Below are 26,294 nucleotides of genomic sequence, written 5' to 3'. Positions count from 1 at the left end.
TGGCTTTCATACCTAAGATTGTATTTCCTTACATAATAACAGTTCCAGAAATTATAATCACACAGAGGCTCAGGAATGTCAGGGCTAAGGTATTTGTCGTTTCTTAACCTTTTTCTCAAAGTTCTAAGGCAGAATTTTAGCCATCACATATTTAGATAGCAGAAAAAAGGAAGGATCGGGCAAAAGGGCTTCTGAAGACATTTCTGCTTTCAAATCATTTGCCTCCCATATCTGACAAGAGGCTGAGAAACGTCATATTCTATTTATGTTGCCAAGGATTATTTTGTTAATGAGGAAGGGAGCAGGGATGATGAACAGGCAACTGACATAGTCTGCACATATATTCTGTTTTGAGTGGAGGCGGTGTCTTACTGTCACCATTGTCTGCATCTCTAAAAAGTTTCTAAACTTGTGGGATACAGTGCAAATGGTCAGTTTCTAGCATGTCCTGTCACAGAGATTCTTCCGTTCTTGTTCTTCCTTCACTCAAGGACTACACCTCTGAGATTACATTATATTTCAACAGTTTGCCTTCAACTATAAGTTTAGGTCATCTCTTCAAGATGCACAGCTTCTACTTCGATTTAAGAAAGAAGCTAGGTGGCAGGAAGTAGTTGAGGGATGTACTAGGAATAGGGGAAGCCACATTCTAACTTAATGGCTCAGAGTAACAAGTATAGAGAGGAACAGCTGTCTAGTTCTGTATTATGTAATTCTCGGTGTCTCTGAGATCAAGGGATAGATTGTAGAAGACTTTTACAGAGTGTTTGATGTATTCTGAATGTAGAAAATGTAGGAACATGTTTCTTAATTCAGCTTCTGCCTTCTACTTTAGGATAACTTCATCTCTGTTCTTGCAGTCTTGGTTGTAGCATTATTGTGGCTTTTCATCTTTTTCTGGCTCTTTACTATTGAGAGTGTTTGTGAAAAACTATACTGAAGGGCTGTTAGCCAGGCAATCTTTATTCAGTGGGTATTTATTTTAATAGCCATTTGGTTTCATTACCTTTTAATGAGTTCTTTGATAGCGAGTTCCTTAATTAACAAGGCAGTCTTTCAGGTTTCCTCTTTTCTAATTGTTAACATATTTTGTTGCTTTCACACAGATACGCTGTGATGAAAAGTTTCCTCTTTACGGCTCCTGTAGGACCATTCAGAAGGGGAAAGATGGGGATGGGGAGAATATGCAGCATGTTTCCTTAGACATAAATGGTTTAAGAGTATTTGCTCTCCCAAACTGAGACTGAGTGAAATATTCCTATTTCATGCTCAATTTCCTACAACATGATGAACTCAGAGTGGATTTCTACGTGTATGAAAGTTGATTGAATCCAGCTCACGTTAGAATTTGCATGTTACAGAATTTTTGTATAACCACTTTTCAGGAAATGTGGAATATTTAATTCGGCCTGGGACCCAAACAAGTTTTCATTTAAAAGTTTCCTCGATCCATATGCAGTACTCCTCGCAAAGATAAGAATATTTTATAATACACTGCCTGCCACTCATTGAGGCCCTAATATGTGCCAGATACTGTATAGGTCTCTACAGTCTGCTATCCCATTTATTGCATAAATTTCTGCAAGGTCGGTGTCATTATCTTCATTATACTGATGAACAAGCTAAGTCTAACTAAGATTAGACAACTTTCCTTAAAGGGCACAGAAGTGACAGGGCCAGGATTTGAACCTAATTTAGTATGAACCAAAGTCCTGGCTCTTTCTCTGTGTATCACATCCCCTCTAGTCCTGTCTTGCTTTCACTACGACTTGCCATAAAATGGACATGGTGGCTCATGCACTGTTCTCCCATAGTAAGATTAAGTACAGAGCTAATTAAATTGTTGTAAAGAAGATCTTAAATGATTTCCCTCAGAGAAAACCTAAGGGTTTAAATATTCTGAAATGAAGTATTTGTATTGGCAGAAAATAATGAACCAAAGCACCTACAGGATACGTTAGCTCAAAAAAGCAAAAAAGAAACTCAGGCTAATGAGGTGTTTGGGAGGAGAAATGCTCTTATTTAGGGTATTGACCAGTTAGGAACTGAGTAATAAGTTGTATGTGGAAGTTAAAAGCGACTGGCTGGCAGACAGTCAGGCGTCTGTACCATTGTGTTTTGTAAACTTTCTCCTATGGCTGTGGTGTGTTTTTTCCAAGCCCACTTAATTTTTTATGAGGTTTGTAAAGGTCTTGAATAAACAATTGAGATTATAGAGGTTTTCCTGGAAGCTTTGGTTAATATTTTAATACACTCTGCTTTGTCACATTATTAAATAGCTTATTGGAAAGTTTGAAAGAGAGTGTTTCTTTTTTCTTCTTCCTAGTTTTCTTCCTTTTTTTTTTTTTTTTTTTTTGGTTCTGGTAGTTAAATATCAAAATTGAGTACAGTTTTTAGTTGATTCTCTCTCTTCTTTTTATTTTAACTCGATACCTCTATAGATCACCCTTGGATTAGAAATCAGCATCTGGGAGGCCTCCACTTAAAATGCACTTCAAGTGAAATTACAGTTTAGAGGGTATATCTTGAAATGAAGCCAGTGATTGTAAATGTATGTAGTAAGCGAGGACTGGAGAAGGAGAGGGGGATCGGACAGGGTCAGAAAACAGGAACTAATAGAACTTTGGAGATTACCTCATCGTGACCTTTTCCTCATTAATATTTGAATCTGATTCTTTGGCATCTTGGTTGCAGTCTGGTGAAATGTCAAGCATGGCAAGGACTGAATCCCTTCAAAGACATTTCTGTGTTAATGAGATGACTTGATGAAGTTGACCTTTAACCTGAACAGGAATTGAGGAAAGAGAAAGGAAGAGTTTTTATTTCTCATTTGAGGACTTCTTATTCTATGGAGGTTTGTGTAGTAATAATTGTTATTTGTAGAGTCCTTTATATGACCTCATTTCAAATTGGAAGCCACTTGAAAACATTTCCATGTTGTTGTTATTGGGATGTAACGAAGGTCACCCCGTAAGCCTTACCACTTTTGTGAAGCTTTCTCTGACTATTTTGGCCTCATAACCGTTTCTTCTAAAATCATATAGCACTTAGAGTTTATTCTGCTCAATTTAGCACTTAATTGCATGTTCTCCTTGATTTGCTTCAGAACGGGAAGTACACTTTCCACTTTTTGCGTGAACAGAATTTTTTGGTTAAAAAGAGGAAAATCATCTGACTCTATAAAAGGCGTAAATGGTTAGTAAAATATTATGAGCTCAAAAAATACTTACATTTTAAGCAGATATACCCAGTGTCTTTTCAGCTGTCTTCCATGCTCGGGATCAGAGGAATAAATATTATAATAATCAGAAGACATTTACTGAGTACTTACCAGTACCAGGTAGTGTGGTAAATACTCATAGGAATTGTTTCTATTTAACCATCATAACAATCCTACTTTACAGATGACAAAATTGAGGCAAAGGTTAAATTCAGTGTTCCATGGCACTGTATTTAATGTTTGTTTTCATTAAATCACATGTTTAATATTTAATATTTACACTGGCAATTTAATATTTAACCCTGTTGTCGTCTATGTCAGTAGAACATACACGTCAAGGTGTATTTGCTGGTATTTTTGTTGTTTTGTAATGGGAATGTACTGACTAACTGGCTATATATACTCTTAATCCTTTATTGTGAATTTGAGTTTATATGAATATATGAATGCCATATATGAATGCATTTTCATTATAAAGCAAAAACGTTTGCCAAACTGATAATGGAAATCAAGACAAGTGCACATAAAATTATTGGCCAGGGAAAATTCTTTAAATGGCTATTATAGTTTTTTTTCCGGTTGGTATATATTGGTAAATTAAAAAGGTTCTTTGGGTCCTGGGTATGATCTCATAGATCAAATGAGGGAGTGAGACTTATTCTTTAGTCATAAATATTTTTATATTTATATTTTTATATCTGTATACTTATATACAAAATATAGAAACAGAATTGTCCAAAAAAGGAAGGGATCAATTCTTGGGATGTAAATTACAACAGGTTTTAGAGGAACAGGGTGCCAAAGAAACACAGAGAAAGAGCCCCCCCCCCCAATGTCTTTATAAAATTCTCCTTCAGTCCCTGGCTAATTTCTAAGTTTCATAAATTAGGGCCTACTCTGGAGCTGTAGAAGACATCAGCTGCTGAAATATTGATAGGTGAGCAAATATTCTAAAAGTGCACAGCAGAGACATTGAGGATTGGACCCACAGAGAGACCTGATGAACACATGGCCTTTGTGTTTAAACATTTGCATTTCTGTTTAAACATTCAGTAAGGCCATTTGCAGGGATTAGGGAGAAGGTCCTAAGATAAAGAATGAAATTAAAATAGACCCACTGTAACTTTAAAAACAAGCATGACAGAATGAGAGAGGATCCACTACCTGCCTGAACAAAACTCAAAACTCTGCTGAGGAAGATAACATAATTTAACCCCTCTGTAGCATCTTATCTGCAATGTGTGGTATGTGAAACAAAGTTTCTTAACATGATAATAAGCAGAAAAACTGACCTGCAATCAAAAGTTAAAACAGTCAATAGAAGCAGATCGTTAGATAATCCAGATATGCTAGTAGAGATTTCAAAATAACTGATACATATGTTAAAGAAAACAGGAAGTAATGAACAAAACACAAAAAAAGATTATTTGAACAGATATTAGGAATCAAATGTGGTTTTTAAAAATTTTTTTTTACATTTATTTATTTTTGAGAGACAGAGAGAGACAGAGCATGAGCAGCGGAGGGGCAGAGAGAGAGGAAGACACAGAATCCGAAGCAGGCTCCAGGCTCTGAGCTGTCAGCACAGAGCCTGATGTGGGGCTCGAACCCACGAACCGTGAGATCATGACCTGAGCCGAAGTCGGACGCTTAATCGACTGAACCACCCAGGTGCCCCTCAAATGTGTGTTTAAGAATAGCAAAATACAGGATTTGTAATGAAGAGCTCATTATGTGAGCTCTTAAAAATGGATTAAATGTGTTTAATAAGAGATTCAATGAAGCAGAAGTCAAGATAATTTAACTCAATGGTCTATAAACACCACCAAAATGTAAATGCATAGAAAAAAGAAAAAAAAATGTACTTTTAATTTAAAAAAATGAAATAGGGCATAAAAGAGAGATAGAACACAGTTGAAAGGCATAACACTTGGGGTGCCTGGGTGGCTCAGTCAGTTGAGTGTCCAACTCTGATTTCAGCTCAGGTCATGATCTCGCAGTTTTATGAGTTCCAACCCCACATCTGGCTCTGGTGGGCAGCGCAGAGACTAGTTGAGATTCTCTCTCTTCTCTCTGTGCCCCTTCCCCACTCATGCTGTCTCTGTCTCTCTCAAAATAAATACATACATACACACATACATACATAAATGTATAACACTTATGTTCTTGGAGACCCAGAAGAAAAGGAGAGAATGAGCATGCTACAGAACCTTTAAGGTGTCTGCACTCAGTAACAGATCTTCAAACTGCATGAATAAAAACTGACAGAACTGGAAGGATAAATAGATTCACAGGTACAGCTGATTATTTTAACACTCCTTCCATAACCAATAAAACAAGTAGACACAATGTCATTAAGGGTATAGAAGACTTGAACCACAGTAAAACAACTTGACTTAATTGGCATTCTACCACGACCAGCTGTTTTTTAGTGTACATGGAACATTCACTAAGCTAGAACATATTCTGGACCGTAAAATGTGTCTCAATAAATTTAAAAGGAGTAAAATCTAACCAACTATGTTTGCCATCTGCAACAGAAATAAATTAGAAATCATAAGACATGTTTATGTAATTACCCACTTAGACATAATATATCATTGATTTGCTAACGTGTTGAAATTGTGTATGTGTGTTTATGCAGGATGTTGGTATGTAGTTTTCTGTTCTTGTATTGTCTTTGCCTTTGATTTTGCCACCAGGGTAGTGTTGGTCTCATAAAATGAGTTTAGAAATGTTTTCTCCCCATCTCTCTTTTGCAATAGATTTTGTCTAGAATTGGTTTGATTTCTTCGATTAATACTTGATAGAATTCACTGGCAAAATAATCTGAGTTTGGAGTCTCTTCATTGGAAGTTTGTAAAATATAAATTTAATGTCTTTATTAGAAATAAGCTTATTTGGGGCACCTGGGTGGCTCAGTCAGTTAAACGTCTGACTCTTAATTTCAACTGAGGTCATGATCTCGTGGTTCATGAGCTTGAGCTCTGTGCTGGGCTCTGCACGCTGACAGCATGGAGCCTACTTCGAATTCTCTCACCTTGTGTCTCTGCCCCTCCCCTGCTCATGCTCACTCTCTCTCTTAAAAAAAAAAAAAAAGAAACTTATTTAGTGTGTGTGTGTGTGTGTGTGTGTGTGTGTGTGTGTGTGAGTGAGAGAGAGAGAAAGAGAGAATCTCAGGAGATGTAGAGAAGGCATTTAGCAAAAATGGACACCCTGTCAAAAAAAAAAAAAAAACTTCTTAGCAGACGAATCTAGTCTTATTTAATCTAATAAAAGGGTATCTATGAAAACCTACAGCTAACATTTTACTTAATGGTAAAAGACTGAATGTTTGACCTCTAAGATCAGGAACAAGACAGGTATGTCTGCTCTCACCATTCCAATTCAACACACTATTGGAGCTAGTTAATGCAAAGTGACAAGTAAAAGAAATAAAAAGAGTGCTAATTGAAAGGGGGAGTGAATGAAACGTTTTTCTTTTTAAAAAGATAACACAATTGCTGATATAGAAAATCCTAAAGGATTTTTTATTTATTTATTTTTTTTACTTTCTTCAGCACTGTATTTTCTTTTTTAATTTAAATTCAAGTTAGTTAACATATGGTTTAGTATTGATTTCAGTAGTAGAATTTAGTGATTCGTCACTTACATACAACACCCAGTGCTAATGCCAATAAGTGTCCTCCTTAATGCCCTTAATTCCCATTTAGCCCATACCCACCAACATCCCCTCCAGCAACCCTGTTTGTTCTCTGTATTTAAGAATCTCTTATAGTTTGCCTCCCTCTCTGTTTTGATCTTATTTTATTTTTCCTTCCTTTCCCTATGTTCATCTGTTTTGTTTCTTAAGTTATACATATGAGTGAAATCAAATGATACTTGACTTTCTCTGACTGACTTATTTGTCTTAGTGTAATACACACTTAGTTCCATCCACATTGTTGCAAATGGCAAGATTTGATTCTTTTTGGTCACCGAGTAATATTCCATTGTATGTATGTACCACATCTTCTTTATCCCTTCATCAGTCGATGGACATTTGGGCTCTTTCCATACTTTGGCTATTGTTGATAGTGCTGCTATAAACATTGGGGTGCATGTGCCCCTTCAAATCAGCATTTTTGTATCCTTTGGAGAAATACCTAGTAGTGCAATTTCTGGGTGGTAGGGTAGTTCTATTTTTAACTTTTTGAGGAACTTCTGTACTGTTTTCCAGAGTGGCTGCACCAGCTTTTTATCTTGATGAGGCTCCAATAGTTCATTTTTGCTTTTGTTTCCCTTGCCTCCTATGAGGATCTTTAAAAAATGGTAGTGGAACTAAGTTTGCCATATCACAAGATACAAGGTCACTATGCAAAAAATAGGTCTGTTTCTTTGTGCTAATAAAGAGGGATTAGAATCTGAAATGAAAAATCAGTGTAGTATACAACATCAAAAAGCAGGAAATACTCTGTAACAAACAAAATATGTGCTAAAGTTGTGCACTCAAAACATTACCAAATAAAATTAAAGAAGATCTAGTTAAATAGAAAAGTTTACTGTATTTATGGACTCAGTATTATTAAAATGTCAATTCTCCCAAAGTTACGCTTTAGCAGCTCTTCTCTACCAGACTTCTGGGTGAGAATTAAACCTCAGTGCCCTAAGGCATCCATGATATATAATGAATTAACATTTCTTCTATGTATGTGGAATTGTAGTAGTCATACCAATCTTGAAGGAAATGAGTATCGATGTTAATAAGCTATTTTTAAAATTTATATAAAAATTCAAAAACCTAAAATAAAACTATTTTGAGAAAGAAGAATGTTAGAGAACTTTATGCTGCCTAATTTCTATATTTACTATAAAGCTTTATTTAGTAAGGAAGAGAGTGAAGTATTGGCATAAAGTTTGACTGAAAGATCAATGGAACAGAATAGAGAGTCCCAAAATAGACTCCCACACATGTGGTCACTTGGCTTTCAACAAAGGTGCCTATCCTGAATCACTATATTGTATACGTGTAACTAATATTACACCGTATGTTAGCTAACTGGAATTTAAATAAAAACTTTAAAAAAAAAAATAAAAATCTATTAGCTCTTCCCCACCTCCATCCACTACCAACATGGACAATAAACTTGAACAGGTACTTTTTAGAAGAGGATATTCATTTGACCAGTACGCATATGAAAATATGTTTTAATAGAATTACTCATGAAAGAATACAAATTGAAACTACAATGGTTACCTCTATAGACTGGCACAATAGTATGAATTAAAAAGACTTACAGTACCAAGTATTGGAGAGGCTGTGGAACAACTCCCATACTTTGCTCCTGAGAGTGTGAAATGGCACAATCATTCTGAAAAACTGGCAGGTTTTTTGGGGGGGGGGTATTTGTTTTGTTTTTTGAGAGAGAGAGAGAGAGAGAGAGAGAGAGAGAGTGCAAACAAGTAGGGGAGAGGGGCAGAGGGAAAAAGCGAATCTTAAGCAGACTCCACGCTCAGTTCAGAGCCCCTGAGGAGGCTTGATACCATGACCCCGGGATCATGACCTGAGCTGAAATCAAGAGTCAGACGATCAACCGACTGAGCCACCCAGGCGCCCCAAAAGTTTGGCAGTTTCTAATAAAATTAAACATACAGCTACTCTGTAATCTAACAATCTCACTCCTGAATATCTTTCCAAGGAAAATGAATTTCCACTGAAAGACTTCATTCAGAATAGCTCCCAAATAGAAACAACCCCAAATATATACTAGTAGAAAAAATTAATAAACAACTTGTGATTTATTCATGCTCCTCAGCAATAAAAAAGAACAAACTATAGTTACATGCAGTCACATGGATGAATCTCAAAAACATGCTGAATTTAAAAAGCTAGGCACAAAAGAAGGCTATAGGGTTCTTTTTATATGAAGTTCAAGAACAGGCAAAACTATCTATGTGGCTATAATCTATGTGGGTTTACTGATTTGAAAGGGCCATGAGGAACTTGCCAGTGTATGGAAGGGTTCTCTTATCTTGATCTTGATGGCAGCTTTATAGGTTTTTATATACGTAAAGATCATCAAGCTATGTTCTTAAGATTTGCACATGTACTGTTTGTAATTATACCTCAATAAAAGCACGCATAGCAAACAGTGTTGTTGTTCTTTTTAAAGGGTTCTTATGTTTCTTGAAAGGTGACTGAGGATAAGAAAGTGAAGCAAGTGGCTAGGTCTCAGAACCAGTAAATCCCTCCTCTCCTTCCATCCACATCCTGAGTAGTATATACTCCAAGTTCTGTTTGGACTATGCTTTTTTCTTTGGACTTCTTAATTGTTTCATGACAAGTAAGGTAGAGATTGTTTACCCTTATTATTTTTTTTTTTTTATGTTTTTCTTATTTTTGATTACTAGGGGCTCACCATCTCATTGTAGGCTCTACTGATGGCTCAAATGACACTATATATGTTGTCCAGGATACTTTGACTACCATCCTTGGGCTTCACTTCTTTTCTTTGTTTGTTTGTTTGTTTTAGCTGTTAGGAAACTTTTGTTTGTCTAGAATGGGGATTTGTGCATGATTTTAGTGAGTGGATATTTATACAGATTTTCTGACTTGAAGAATGTTCTTTGGGCAGGATTGTAAAGACATGAATTCAGTTGTGGGAAAATCTACTTGGAGAGGATGTGTGATTTTTTTTTTAAGTCTGTTTATTTATTTTGAGAGAGAGAGAGAGAGAGAGAAAGCATGAGTTGGGGGATCAGCAGAGAGAGAGAGAGAGAGAGAGAGAAAGAGAGAGAGAATCCCAAACAGGCTCCATGCTGTCAGTGCAGAGCCTGACGGGGAGCTTGATTTCAGGAACCGTGAGATCATGACCTGAGCCAAAATCAAGAGTCAGTTGCTTGACCAACTGGGCCACCCAGGCACCCAGATGTGTGATTTTTTTTTAGATGGTTTAAGTATAATGGTGAAGTAAAAATTTGTTCATGGAATTTCTGCAGCACATGGGAAACCAAGTTCTAGGCATGGGTCCCAGATGGCAAAAACTTATGCGAAGACCCAGAGTTCTATTCCTCCAAATATAACTTAATGAATGTCCACCCTAAATAAATAGGAGACCCAGTGCTCTGGAATGAATTGGTCTTATCCATAGCTATGGGCTATTGAGGAAAAAGGAACAAGGTAGCTTTCTTATTCAATAAAGGAAAGCAAGTTAGCAATCAAAAATCAAGTTCCCTGGGGCAGGCAGAAATAAGACAAGGGTCCATATTAAAGGGAATGCCTACAGTAAAGGTCAGAATAGAAGGTTAAGGGAGCAGAGGCACCAGGTAAACAGAAAGGGAGCGCTTTATAGCGTGGCTTTACATTCTCTCTGCAGAGCTCTTACTTGCCTTGCTAGATCAGTTTCTGCATCTGAACTTTTCTCTGTTTCACAGTGAAATAACTCATTACATGACTTGAGAAAGAAAAATTTGACAAAACCAAAATGTAAGCAAGGGAGTGTTATTCAGGAAGCAAAAGCAAAAGAGAAAGTTGGTGTGAAAAAGACAGCTCTCTTTCACAGAACAGTTCCTGGCACTTTGCATTTGTCTTACTTTGAAACTTGCTAAGATTATCCAGAGAAAGAGAAATTTGGCTTTGGCCATTTGCAGTGACTAAGCCAAGATCCTTGGTGATCTTGGAGTCAGGGTCTGATCCCAGTAAGCTGACAGAGAGCTGTGGTTGGAGTCCATTCTCGTACCTACTGTGAACTGAGCTTTCTTTTGATGCTTCCTTAATGGAGAAGGGAGAAAAAACCTCTCGCTCAGTATCCTGGCCTTTTAGACTTGTGTGATTTTTCTTGTCCTCTCCATTCCCTTATCCCAAGTCATGGAGCAACAGAAACACATGGCAATTACCAAAGTCCCTTTACTCGGAAGCAGAATCAAATGATTATTAAGTCTTTGGTGTCTGACAGGGCTGGGTTCACATCCCAGCTTTACCACTTGCAAGATACACTCTATAGTTTAACTCCTCTGTACTCACATGTATAAATCAAGGGTTAAATACTTCATGGGGTTCTTGCAAGAATTATGTGAGAACATGTTCAAAACATTTGGACATAGTCAATGCTTAATAAATGAAGGCAGCCAGTCTGGCGATGGTAGAGATAGTGGTGGGATTGATGATGGCGATGCTTTCTCTAAGCTCCTCACCTCTATTCATTTGTGTTCTCTGACATAGAACTTAGTATCGTGTAATTGAAGTACATTGTAATTGAAAGTAATGAATACTGGGGTGCCTGGGTGGCTCAGTTGGTTAAGCGTCTGACTTCGGCTCACGTCATGATCTCACCCTTCGTGGGTTCGAGCCCCACAATGGGCCCTATGCTGACAGCTCAGAGCCTGGAACCTGCTTCAAATTCTGTGTCTCCCTCTCTCTCTGCCCCTCCTCCACTCACACTCTGTCTCTCTCTGAAAAATAAATAAACATTAAAATTTAAAAAAGAGAAAGTAATGAATATTAAGCTTTTTGTATGTCTTTTAAGGAGTCTGTGAGATTTCTAAACATTTGTCTTAATTGTGTTTGTGTCTTTGTGTAAGAAACAATGGATATCTCCCTTTTTATAAAGAGAATTAGATACCTCCAAGACATACAGTTACGTATCAGTGTGTACCTGCTTTGCAGTTTTGATGCCATAGTTTCTTTCCTTTCAGACCATATGCTTTTCGAGAAAATGTACATGCATTATATGACAGTGCAGTATATCACTCTGTGTAAAGTATTGTGATACAAGGAAGACAGATAGTAAGTAGAGGCGGAGGTAAAGAGAATAATTTGAATTACAGAATATGAATCTGAGTATATATTTTTTTAATTTTTTTTTAACGTTTATGTATTTTTGAGACAGAGAGAGACAGAGCATGAACGGGGGAGGGGCAGAGAGAGAGGGAGACACAGAATCGGAAACAGGCTCCAGGCTCTGAGCGATCAGCACAGAGCCCGACGCGGGGCTCAAACTCACGGACCGCGAGAGCATGACCTGAGCCGAAGTCGGACGCTTAACCGACTGAGCCACCCAGGCGCCCCAAGTCTGAGTATATTTTTGCAGTAAGTGAGTGAGTTGATTTGGTTATCAAAGAGCTACATGGTGAAAACCAAAAAAGTATTTTCGTGGGTCTTGACTCACACCCAGTGGTGGTGGTTCTCTCTACGGCCATAAGCCTGATTTTGAATTAACATTATGAACTTGTCACCAGTTTACTCCTCTCCCCGTCTTAAAACTTAAAAAAAAAAAAAGTTGTAACTAGATTGAAAAATACTATGAACTAAAATGCTTTGGTAGTGGGTGGTAGTGGACTTTTAATTCATTTAGGTGATGTTTGTTGACTGTCTTGGAGTATGTAAATATTGTAGATGCATCGAGAGGCAGCATGATGTTGCCTATTGAACTAGTTCTAAGACCCTATGACTCAAACCGCCCTGCACCCCAGGTTTCTTGTGTGTTCAAAATATGGCAATTCTGAGCTCATTTTTCATCTTGTCTGGCATTCTACGTTTATTCTTGCAGGTTCTCCATACACGGACACTATTACAGCTTCATGAGATACAGCCTAGGTGTCATGAGGCTGATTTGAAAGTCTTCCTAGAGGTATCCAAAAGGCATTTTTATGGGCCATTTCATCAGTTTAGGTTTTCCTAAGTCCCAAATTCTTACCCTGTCCTAGAGACGTTGGCTGTATGTTCTTGGAAAGAATCTGCTTCGTAATAAGATTACTTAATGAAGAGGGTGAAAAAATTGGTGAAACCACCAATTTTTATTGCATAGCGCGTTGCTTGTCATTGCCTGAGTCTGTGTTTATCCTTTCTTTGAACACCTATGGACAGTGTAATGGAAACTAGAAGCGAAAGAGAGAATGGATAGTGGGCTGTGAATTAGAAAAGTCCCAAAGTGCTTTCTAGAGTTGGAAAAATATTTGACAATGAAAACATGATTTTCTGCAATTATCATTTTGTTTGGAAATAATTAGCTTGAGGGGAAGTCGGGTGAAAAGTGATTGGAGGGCAGTTAAATACCTTTGTGTGTTAGAGTAGAATAAGGCATGATCATGTATAAGTGCATTTAGCGTTATTGATTGATATATGTTGATATGGACATGAAAGCCAAATTGTGTTTCTTGTGACTATGTTAAGATTAATAGGCTATTTACTATTTTGAGTTGAATAAGGAATCAGAAGTATCAACTAATTTACCCCAAATTACACAGCTAGGGGACTTTCTGACTCAGAGCTATCTTATTTTCATGTTACCAGTCTAGTTGTGCTTCTCCCAATCTGTTTTGGCCACTGAAAGAAGCCTTTCCAATACTATCTTCTTCAGCCTCTGGCTTAATGGGGCTTGTAGCTGTTTGATTTTCACAACATCTCCATGTTCACCTTGTCGGGTCCTTTAAATATCTTGGCCTTGATAATCACGTTGGGCTACAAGTTACAAAGTATGTCCCTGCTGCTACTCAGTATTTGAAGAGTTGGCTCCTGAGCTACCACTATCTTACCTGTTTGGGCCTAGTCTATGCCTTGGATAACCCATTAACCTTGTTAACATCTGGACCAGTTTTTGCTCAGTATTTCGGTGTAAGACAGTGTAAGATTTACTACTGCTTTTTAGGTGATGGTTTAGTGGAAAGATACAGATTTAGGACAGGGTGGAAATACCCATAACTCTATGAATTTGTCTACATTTCTGAACTTCACAGAGAGCCTTAGTTTATTTATCTAAAAGAAAAAAATAATCCCAACTTCTTGCGGTAATTCTGAGAATTAAGTGAAATAGCACAAGATGCCAACTGTTTAGGCTGTAGCAAATCTTGGGCATAGAGTAATGGGCATAGAGTAATGCCCATGAGATGACAGTTTCTTACCCTTTTTTCTGGCTTCTGATCTGCACTGCTATCTCTGGGCATCTGCTGTAGTCTCATCTTCCTTCCTTCACTCCATTCCCGCTCTCATTGTTGAAAACCCACAGGGCTCCTCACAGCATTGATCCGCCCCCTCTGATTGTTCACCCAGGGCCTGTAAGTGTGTTGAACTCCATGGCTCTCCTTGGTGTGGTGTCTGTTTCAGGTCTCCAGTGGGTTTAACTGAAAGCAAGCCTCTTATTGGGGATTTCATTCACAATATAACTCTTCTCTTTAGGATTCTGTGTACTTCCATTGCCTCTTTCTCACTCGGTCTGTGCAGTACTCCCTAACTTAGGTATTTCCATTTGTTGTCTTAAGTCATCCAGAGTGTGGATCTTCAGAACATACAAGCAGAAGCACATACATGAGGAACACTTCTAGTATGTATACAAAATAGGGCATTGCTTATCACCCTGTTATTTTTATGCCATAAAATAATATTGCAGTCAAATAAATAAAAATTTGGGAAACATTCAATCTCACAGAGTAATCAAAAGACATAGAATCATAAAATATCTCCTATTTAATTAGGAGAGAAAAATTTATATAGTACTCAGTGCTAGTGACTATGCAATTAGTGATACTCTCATAAATATGTGGGGACATTATAAATCAGCACATACCTTAAGCAAAGCAGTTTATAGTGAGATATTTAGGGATCTAGTTTCCACCTATGTTATTCTTCTCATATATGCATATGCATTATGAATCACAGTACTGATACCCTAATATGGTCCAAGGAAATAATCTTAAAGGAATTATCCAAAGTATATAAAAAGGTACACAAATTTCAAAATTCATTGTGGTATTGTTTATTATATTTTTTTCATTTAAAGCCTGCTACTTTTGAGGAAGGCCCTGGCCCAGTGAAACATATGAGAAAAATGTTAAAGACATTGTAGTCAGAATCTGGCATTTTCATGACTTCTTACTAGACTTACATTACTCCATGACCTACTGCATTTATAATAGAATATACATATATATGTATATATAGGTATACATATATATCTATATATATACACATATGTATCATGTTAGCAGATAGGCATATCTATATATCTATCTATATCTATATCTATATCTATATCTATATCTATATCTATATCTATATATGTAAACATCCTAGATCTCCAACAACAGAAGTGTAGACATAGGCAAGTAAATTGTGGTATACTCCTAAAATGAAATACCGTGGGATAATTAAAAGAATAAACTGCAGCCACATGTATTACATTTAAAAAATTTCACATTTATAATATTGAACCAAAAAAGCAAGTTGCAGAGAGACATATTGTATGATATGATAGAAAGTTTCAAAATACATAAAATTTTTTTTATTATATACTTATATGTAACTTTATAATAGTATTTTAAAAATTTAGCTGGTGTACCTAGCAGCAATAATGGTTGCCTCTAGGGAGAGAAAAGAAAGTGATTAAGGAGGTCATACAAGGGCTGAAACTATATTTATAATGTTTAATAGATACATAAGTATTCATCATATAATTCTGTATACCTTTCTATATGATTGAAATATTTCATAATTTCAAAATAGAAGGATCCATTGACTAACTTGAGATCTCAGACTTTTTGAAACATTATCATCCTGTTTTTCAGAATAGATGATAAATAACAAATAAAATGGATAAGTATCTGGAAAAAAGTGGATTTCTCTTCTCTGGTTTATAGCTTAGATCTGGGACTAAGATGCAAAGTGTTTGAATCTTTTAAAGAAGATAGTAAATATTAATTTTAATATCAATATTTTTAAAATTAGCTTAGGGACTCCTGGATGGCTCAGTGGGTTAAGCATCCGACTTCAGCTCAGGTCATGATCTCATGGCTCATGGGTTCGAGCCCCGCATTGGCCTCTGTGCTGACAGTTCAGAGCCTAGAGCCTGCTTCAGATTCTGTGTCTCCCTCTCTCTCTGCCTTTTCCTTGCTTGCTCTGTTTCTGTCTGTCCCTCTCTCTCTCTCAAAAATAAACATTAAAAAATTAAAATAAAATTAGCTTACAGTTTATGTTTATAAACCTCAGTGTTCATTTTTTTTTTAAAGATTTTATTTTATTTTTTTGAGTAATCTCAAAACCCAACATGGGCCTTGAACTTACAACCCCTAGATCAAGAGTCACATGCTCCACCCAACTGAGCCAGCCAGGCACCCTTTCGTGTTCATTTTTTAAGAAAACAAAATTCATCCTTTTCATTTTTTTTTTTTTTTCAGGAAACCTTAATTGTTCTTTTCCTTTTTGTGTGTGTTAAATCATATAGCAGTAAACCCTTTGGTTTCTAGATAAATTAGGGCATGTTGTTTACATTTGTCTTTTAAGAATTATAGTAATTTTGAATTTTTTTTTTAACGTTTATTTACTTTTGAGACAAAGAGAGACAGAGCATGAACGGGGGAGGGTCAGAGAGAGAGGGAGACACAGAATCTGAAACAGGCTCCAGGCTCTGAGCTGTCAGCACAGAGCCCGACGCGGGGCTCGTACTCACGGACTGTGAGCTTGTGACCTGAGCCGAAGTCAGACGCTTAGCCGACTGAGCCACCCAGGCGCCCCAAGAATTATAGTAATTTTGGAAGGGACTTTTTAAAATTTATTTCTGTGGAAAAAATCCTTCTCTGTTTAATTAAAATTTTGAATATCGTTTATCTGTTGTTGATTTAGGTAAAAGCACTTGGATGTTAAACATCTGGGCTTTGTGAATTTTAGTTTAATGTTACAGCTGTCTAACTCAGGGTGACGAAGCTAATATTTAAGATGTTGCCACCAGGTGCTATTAATCCAAGATTATTGAATGCCGAGGCTATCACGATGGAGAAAACCTTAAAGAAATCTCTAACTGAAAAATGAGTTGTCATTTTTGTTGGAATTTCATTGTAATCCATTAACATGATTTACGCTCTTGTATTTCAGGGAAAAGTGGCCCAGACAGCATGTATGTCAGCTTGCAAGCATTTGGCCACATCCTTGATGCAGCTGTTGCTGGAAGCCGAAGTAAGACAGCTCACCTTGGGAGCATTGCAGCAGTTCAACTTGGATGTCAGAGAATGTGAACGTAAGATAGTGAACCACCCTTCACTTGTTTGTTTCACCTGTGTACTCACGTCTGTGAAAACCAAGAAGTTTAAGTCTGTGGGGTGTTTGTTCCCGATGGGGTCGACAAATACGGGAGACAACTTGAAGGATGTGTAGAAATGGCCTATCATCAAGCTGATTTGAGCACCCAGAGTGCCTAGGCCCACATGTAGAACAGAGATCTCTGGCCACAAACGAATTTGCAATCTAGAGTGGGAGGTAAGGCAGACGTGCGTTTTATAGGCACCAAAGAAAACCTGATTAGTCTGAAGACTTCGGAAGAATGCAGTTCCCAGTCACTTTTTTTTATGTTATATTTTAAGGCTATTTTTACATCTAATCTGCAAACTCTTCTTAGTCTAAAGAACAAATGCGTGTGCATTTGTGAATCAGAAATGCTTTCTATTGCAGGTAAAAATAGAAAATGTTAGAGTGGTTTAAAAACATAGGTTTTATTTTTCTCGAGGCAGTGAGTTGCTGTGTTGATTTCGTTGCTCAGTGATGTCATCAAGGACTCAAGTTTTATTTATTTATTTGTTTGTTTGGTTTGTTTGTTTATTTATTTACTTATTTATTTTTTAGTATAGTTGACACACAATGTTATATTCACTTTAGGTGTATAACATAGTGATTCAGCTTCTATATACCTTGGGCTGTTTTCACCACAAGTGCAGCTGCCATCTGTCTCCATTCAAGGCTATTACAATATTATTGACTGTGTTCCCTATGCTGTGCCTTTTATTCCCATGACTTATTCATTCCTTAACTGGAAGCCTGCATTTCTCACTCTCCTTTACCCATTTTGCCCATCCCTCCACCCCTCCTCCCTCTGACAACCAGCCGTTTGTTCTCTGTGTTTATAGGTCTGATTCTACTGTTTGTGTGTTTATTCATTTGTTTTGGTTTTTAGATTCCACATGTGAGTGAAATCATGTGGTATTTAGGGGACCCAGGCTCTTTTGTTCCCTCTCCTCTGCCACACTTAGAGTGTGGAATTTTCCTCCTCATGCATATTATTCCTTCTCATATATGTATTGTATTATAGTCAGGAGAGATTCACATTCCTTCAAAAAACCCCCAAAATGCCATATGACCCAGTGAGTCCACTTCTGAGTATTTACCCAAAGAAAACAAAAACACTAATTTGAAAAGATACACACAGCCCTATGTTTATTGCAGCATTACTTAATATAGTCAAAATATGGAAGCACCCTAAGTATCCATAGATAGATGAATGGATAAAGAAGATGTGGTATATATCTACAATGGAATTGTACTGAATTCAGCCATAAAAAAGAATGAAATCTTTCCATTCATGACAACACAGATAGACATAGAGAGTATTATGCTAAGAGAAAAAGACAGATACCGTATGTTCACTTAAATGTGGAATCTAAACAATAAAACAAATTAAAAAAAAAAGAAATAGACTCATAAATACAGAAAACAAACTGGTGGTTGCCAGAGGGAGAGTGGGGGATGAATAAATAGGTGATAGGGATTAAGAGGTACAAAATTCTAGTTATGAAATAGGGAAAGTCACAGAGGTGAAAATTAAAGCTTAGGGAGGGTAGTCAATAATATTGTAATACCTTTGTATGGTGGCATGGTAACTACACTTGTGGTGAGCATTTTGCATTGCATGTAACTGTCAAACCACTATGTCGTGCCATCGAGACTAATATAATACTGTATGTCAGCTATAGTTCAATAAAAAAAAGAAGAGGAGATTCACATTCAAGACAGGAAAAAGAGCCCAGTGTCACTTATTCCTTTTATTAAGATAATTGAAACCTTTTCAGGAGACTCCTAACAGACTACTTTGTTGTGTCTCATTGGTCATCATACAGTTGTACGGTCACCTCCGGCTCTAAGGGAGGCCAGAGACTGAGTATCTGGAAAAGTGATAGAGGACCTTGTAATTGGGACAGTTGGTTCATCATGAATCATGCCCTTGGAGTTGAACACAAAATTAGTTCTGGTTAGGAAGAAGAAGGAAGAAATAAAGAGCATTCTGGTGTTCATTGTGCTGTCAGCAAGAAATGAAAATGAACAAAAATGATATGATGACTTGAAATTTTTTTTTGATTCTAAGAAAATTAAAATAGTGGAAAATACTAAAATCTGCTAATACTTCTTCCCCACCTTTTTATTTTTACTGCCTCTTGGTTTCCCTCACTTGGCTCTTGGTGGCTAGAAATTAAGGTTTTATTGGCTTTGCTGTTTTTAATTGATTACTTATTAGAGACTTCCAGTTCAGTCACCACAGAGTAACAGGTTTCAAAGCTACCTTTCTGCTGTCAATAACTGTAAAACTGGATAAACTGTATAAAGCAGTTTATTTCACGCATTGGATAGCAGACAGCACAAAGCTGTGATCTTTCAGAAAGGGGAAATGCACAAGGTAAACTTGACATTCACTCTTGTTTTCTATCAGAGGGTACTATCCAAACAGCAGCACAGGAAAGTAGAGCCAAAATAAAAAGCAGTGTATTACATAGAAAAAACCAAAACAAAACAAAATAAAAAAGAGATAGGCATATAGGGCTGGTGAGGCAGCTGGGATTTGTGGGGTAAGATACAAGAGAGCAAGGAGTTGTTTAGAGAAGTAACTCTAGAAGTCTGCATCGGAGAGCCCTTGAGCCCTTGGTCAAAAACTAAATTGCCATGTGCAGGTTAAAATTCTGATTGGCAGAGAACAGCCTCTGAGGATCTGTGGGCTTAATAGGAATGCTAGAGGTCCCACAGTGCTATGAGACATTGGAATTCTGATCAGTCAGAGTTGAGAGACCAGCTAATTATCTTGTACATTCAGTAAGACCCCCAAAAGTTAGACCGTAAGAGTGCTCAAGTTCTAGAGTAAGAGCCAATCTTGATCCACCCTAACAAAGCCTAATTAAAAGAGGCCTGCCAAGATAAAGGTAATCTACAAATAAAATAATTGCCTGCTAAAACACAACCCATCTGTCTTTGAAGGAAGAGGAACACACAAAAAAATTCAGACTCTTAACCATATAGCATTGACAATTGCACAGCAAAAAGCTAAGATTGGACATGTAAAGAAACAGGAAAAAATGTGACCCATAAGAAGAAAAGACAGGCAATAGAAATAGACCCACTGATAACAGAAATGTTGAAAATAGCAGACAGAGCCTTTAAAAAACTGAATATAAACATATTCAATACTTTAATTTACAAAATTTTATATTTTGCAGAAAGAAAAACTTCTTTTTGCGGAATTTTTTTGGGGAAAAAGAAAAGTAGAAAAAGAAAATAAAAGTTACCATGATCTCATCATTCAGATATAAGTACAATTCCAGGGATTATATTCAGAAATGATAATATCCAGCAGCCACAGAACTTTTTCTAGAAATCGTCCGTCAGATTCCATGCATCTACTTAGCCAAAATTGTTTTACATGCCTCTGTTTTAACCAATTAGTTACTTGGAGGATGAAAACATAATGATTGGCTAGACGAATCAAGATTGGTTTTTGCTATTTAGTATGAAGTCATCCATTTCTGAGTTTTGAGAAAAGAGTAGAACTTCACTCTCTATATATAGAGTAGGAGTAGGCAACCAGCCAATGTCATTGGTTCAGCAACTAAGTCTGATGAATGACTGGGAAGGACTACATGACTGCATTTTGTCAGAACTAAAAGATAAAGAGGAATGGAGGTGATAAAGCTAAAATATAGGAGCCTTGAGGAAGAGGAGTGATGGTCTAGGAGAAGCACAGGGGAGGAAGGAAGATGCCTATGTTATGGCCTGATTCTGAAGTACGTTGTATGTCAAAGAAGGAGCATCTTCTACCTGAGGGAAGTATAGGCAAATTGGTTTCCTTAGCAGAGAGCTAGCTTTCCATTAAGACTAAGAGGTGGAGAGATCACTTTATATACAGTATAATATTGTATTTATGAATGAAAGGGTGGAAACAGAGTTTGTTATCCATGCAAAAGCGGTTCCAGAGAGCCAGTACGGTATCTGAATAGCCATTTGATATATTGGTAATAGCCTTTCAGACTCAGGAGTCAGCTTGAAGCCAGCATTTGTAGGGCACGACAGTACCTCCAATAACCATATTACCACTGAAATTTTTTTTGTCCATATATTGTGGAACCACTAAGTTTCATTGATTTAAGAAGTTTTAATGTTTCATTTCTGATTGTCAGTAATTTGTCTGTCAAGAAACTTTCCACGGACATTTATTTTACTTTAAAGGAAAGAATTCTATTCTATGTCTTTTGCTATACCATCCCCCTAATTCTTTTTTTCTTTAGATGCTCAGTGGTCTATAAAAAATCTTAAAGAAATGATACATAAAATTCAAGTAACTATACAGAGGCGTATAAAAGCAGCCCCAAATGACAAGATAATTAACACTTACATCTTTCTACCCAGTGGTGTGTGCATGTGGTATTTTCTCTATTGTCTGTGAGTCCTTGGAAGAACTGTATAGGTCCTGAAAGAAATCAAACTCTGGACAAGGCAGAAAGTGAATGTACCTTGAGTGTTTGACTCTGAGGCCTGGGCTGCCATTTTCTTAGGTCCCAAGTAAAAAGAGGAATTGTATGCATTGCATGAGCCTGAGATATTCAGCTAGTGCCGTGTAGTCATTAAGAACATAGATTTCAGAGTCAGCTCAACCAAATGGATTCAAGACACCACTTATATTTAGTGTGACCGTGTGTAAATTATTTAACCTCTCACAGCCCCATTTATGAAATAGGAGTAATAATAGTAACTAATATTACAGGAATGGGATCAGATTTAAATAAGAGAATGCATGAAAGGGTTTATTTCATGGCTGGCAAAACACTATGCATTAAGTAGTGGCTTCTCCTGTTATCATTAGCAGTAGCAGCAGCCGCAGCCGCAGCAGTTAATAAATATCCAGAACTCTCAGAAGGACTTTTGCAGGTCACTCAAACCTTTGTCTATAGTGTATGAATTAGGTAGGTTTGAAGATGCCCTTTTATTTAGGTTAAGAAATTCATTTTTGTTTTTGGTAGTTGTCTGTGAAACTTCTGTGGTTGTCCTGAAATGTCTGATCCAGAACCGATCATTTTCTGATTCTCAGGTTGATGCTCTTGTAAGATATCAGTCAGTCAGCTCGGCTGTTTACTAGAAATAGTAACTATGCTTAGGGCACCATTATCTAATAGGAATGTTGTTACATAATTCTTCCTGACAGGACACTAAACCAAATACGTTTATTTTAATTAATTTATTTTTTAATGTTTTATTTATTCTTGAGAGGGAGAGAGAGACAGAGCATGAGCAAGGGAGGGGCAGAGAGAGAGTGGGACAGAGAATCTGAAGCAGGCTCCAGGCTGTGAGCTGTCAGCACAGAGCCTGACGCGGGGCTCGAACTCCCAAGCGGTGAGATCATGACCTGAGCTGAAGTCGGATGCCCAACCGACTGAGCCACCCAGGCGCCCCTAAACCAAATACGTTTAAAGTGGAGGCTATTAGGAATTCAGGAGGTATGAAGAAAATATTCCTTTCCCTTTCAAAACTGGCAATGGATATTTCTACTTTGTCTGGATTTCATCTTATACCTCCATATGTTTGTATGTCTTCTATTTGGTTTTAGATGTTGGAGCACTGGATCCTGGCGGAGAAACTGGATTTGAAATACTAGCAAGTCTTAAGAGCCTACTACTTTACCTCCTTAACCAAACTTGGGCTCTATATCATACATGCACTTCTTAGTCAGTCTGGGTCTGGATTTGGAATTTCCTAAGCTTTCTCTTTGTGCCTTCTAAATAAAGAGGTCTAGGTTCATGGCCAAGCTCGACTACTTATTTACAGCATTAATTTAGTAATATGTTCACTTATTCAACAAATACATATGGAGCCCTTCTTTGTGCAGAGTACATGCTGGAGGCTGGAGATAAAATGGGAAACAGTGGATTTTAAATAGGAAAGTGACTGATTAGATTTGTATTTGTATTATTTTTTATTTTACTTTACTTTATTTCATTTTATTTTATTCTATTTTATTTTACTTCTATTCTATTCTATTCTATTCTATTCTATTCTATTCTATTCTATTCTACTCTATTCTGTTCTTTTGGTTAGATTTATGTTTTTAAAAGGGACTCTGCAGTTTATCAGGAGCCTTCAAGACCAGTAATAGGTCTACGTCAGGATAGAGATGAGTCGAGAGCCTCAGCCTATTTCTGCACAATAATTCAAGCTATGGAAATGAATGGATCAACTCATTTAACCTCCCTGAGTCCATCAATAAACTAGAAATACTAATCCCTGCCCTATTTGTCTCACAGTATTGTTAGGAAGTGAAATGAGATAATATATATAAAATCATTTACAAACATCCATGGAAATTTTACTTACGTAATCATTTCTTTACCCCTATACTTTTATGTGTGTTTTTTCCTTTTCTTTCTCACTTCCACTGTTATATGGTTTATGGTGTTAAATATTTTCAGTTTTTAGTTATCTACTCAGGTCCCTAAATTATTCAAAAGACTGGTATATTAAAAGTATGATATAATTAACCTAAATCTGGGGCACATTTGTTTGCAAAGAGATACAGCAGGAATTGAATCTTGTAAAATTTAGAAGAGTCCATTTCCCAGGATCCATCAGTCTTTTGCACAGAATAAACTGGGCCTTAGAATAAGAAGGTAAGAGAGGATGCACCTTGTCGTACTCTCAGTTCTTTGGTGGTTGAGTAAATCTGTCCTTGGTTTACTGTTTGGGGAAGGGCTCCAGAGTCTTCCACTTTGCCATTCTTACCATAATAACCCTCACCACTTTACAAGTCAGGAATCCAATGTGGATCTGCCTAAACTTGGGATTTTGGAAAACAACTTCAGAGTAAATTCATGACCTCACTGAGCCTACTGTGATAGAACATAATGGCAGAACACCATTTGTCACTTACCCTCCATAAGTCCCTACTCTAACTGAAAGATCAGATAGCTTTCTGCATCCTTTAAAGAATTAGCTTTAGCTCAGAGGCGCCTGGGTGACTCAGCTTCAACTCAGGTCATGATCTCACAGTGTGTGAGTTTGAGCCCCGCATCAGGCTCTGTACTGACAGCTCAGAGCCTGGAGCCTGCTTCAGATTCTGTGTCTTCATCTCTCTTTGTCCGCCCTGCCACCCCCTCTCTCAGAAATAAATAAACATTAAAAAGAATTAATTTTAGTAGTTCCTAAAAAGTTTTAACATTTTAGTATCTTTGTATATATTCACTAAAATAAATGGCTTCGAGTCCCCTTGTGGTATAGACTCAGGTGTGTTTTAGCTAAAGGTAATCAGGCAAACCTTTATAGGCTTGCTTAGGATTTTGCCACTGGGGCTTCAGAACTAAAGAATCTTCATAAAGTGGTCTCTGTGAACCTTAAATGCAAGGCCCAAACAACTGCCAGTTGGGATAAATGTACTCACTTGTTTTGATTCTCTGTACTAAGTGAGTCCACCTATCCTTGACTTCCAATTCCATATAGTTCATTATCTACCTTCGGTCACTCACATATGAGTCTCTCTTAGGGCATTAGGCATTCCTTTACCTATCCCTTCTCGATGTGAGGGAGAGAGAACAGAGTCCTCAGGACCCTGGTGAGAAACATAAGGAAAGCATATGTGACAGATCCACACTGTATCATTCTTCCTTTGCGGCCTTTGAAGTTTATATTATGCGAACGCAGTCCTGGCCCTTAAATAACATCTAAGCCAGTGTTAAACCCAAATCTGCATCAGCCGACCAACCAAACTGTTAAAATAACTGCTAGCCAGTACATTCAAGCAAGCCTCTCCAGCGAGATGCCCTATAGTAATTAATTTGTCAGTCAAGATTATGTTTAGTTGTCCTTGAATAAGTAATGCAAAATGCATATCCATACAGTTTTCCCTGTTTTTGCAGAGATTCCCTAGAACACTCTTACATTTCCGTCTGGATATAATTTTTTTCTTCTTTACCTTTATTTTGCATATCACCCTTTGAGCCTGTGTTTATTTAGATCTGAGTCACAGGACAAGATTCAATAAGGAGCGGGACATAGAGCAGGCTGCTATCTTCTCTGGCAAAGAGGATGCAATGGAAAGCCTTCTGGAGAAGGGGAGGGATCAAGGTTCCCCAATTTCTTGCAGTACTCTTGCATTTACCAAAGAAATATGGTGAGATTATGAAGACAGCTGGAATATCAGTACATAACTTGAAAGATCAATTTATGTACTTCATTTTCAACTCACTCAGCTATTCAGCTGCAGATAGAAGGGTACTGCAATAGAGCCTCACGATGGCTGTTTTCTTGGATGTTTGAGCTCCATGTTCTACCAGGGATCAGAGTTTGCCCCATTTTCTTGTTTGCCCAGTGCCGTTAAAAGATTTCACATGACTCATATTTTTCAGTTTCTTTAACTTGATCGGTGACAGCACAGCTTTGTCCTCCAAAGCTTCACCCGCAGTGAGAACTTGTTCCCTGATGACTTAAGATAATACCTTAATTATGAGCTTGGCTGCCACATTCCTCAGACTGTTGACTTCCTGGGAAACCATGGGAGGTCTCAGTGCCCTTTTCCCTGCCATAACCTGCTAACCAATTTCAAACAGTCTACTTTTTCTCCAAAGTCTTTGTTTGCCAGCTCGATCCCTAATAATCTGTCTTAATTAAGAGTATGTTTATTTGCAAGGAACAGAAATCTCTTCAAACCAGTTCAAGAATAAAGGAAAGCTTATTTTAAAGATATGCATTTCATAGAATCCAAGAAAAAGGTAAACAGTAAATCAGTTAAGTTAGGGATCTTATTTACCCTGATTGTTCCTGTCTCCTTAGCACCTAGCACAGTGCCTGACATATGGTGCTTGCTTAATATTTATTGAATGAATAAAAATGATTCAGTTAGCAACTGCTTCCATTTCTGGAGCTCTTCGTCATCTCTGAGGATGGGAGGGAGTATAAGTAGGAAGTCGCTCGGATGGATGGCATAGCAAGACAGCCTGGGATATAGTTGGAATCCTAAGGAATATTCTTTTAGGAGGATGTACAACTGGCAAGGCAATGATTAGCAACTTTAGTACACATATCCTACCACCAATT

At 37.3% G+C, this 26,294-nt stretch overlaps 1 protein-coding gene across 7 annotated transcripts in view; it reads left to right on the top strand.

The window, feature by feature from the left end:
- EXOC6B (exocyst complex component 6B) overlaps positions 1 to 26,294 on the top strand; it is a 616,021-nt gene that overhangs the window by 415,487 nt on the left and 174,240 nt on the right. For all 7 annotated transcript variants that reach the window (XM_045446460.1, XM_045446458.1, XM_045446457.1 and 4 more), the window contains one exon: positions 17,061 to 17,202. In XM_045446460.1, coding sequence (XP_045302416.1) covers positions 17,061 to 17,202 — 142 coding nt within the window. The remainder of the gene's footprint in view (positions 1 to 17,060; positions 17,203 to 26,294) is intronic.

Source organism: Leopardus geoffroyi, chromosome A3, assembly GCF_018350155.1.
Source record: "Leopardus geoffroyi isolate Oge1 chromosome A3, O.geoffroyi_Oge1_pat1.0, whole genome shotgun sequence".
NCBI lineage: Eukaryota > Metazoa > Chordata > Mammalia > Carnivora > Felidae > Leopardus > Leopardus geoffroyi.
Note: the sequence above shows the minus strand (reverse complement) of the source record. Positions and strands in the feature narration are given on the sequence as shown.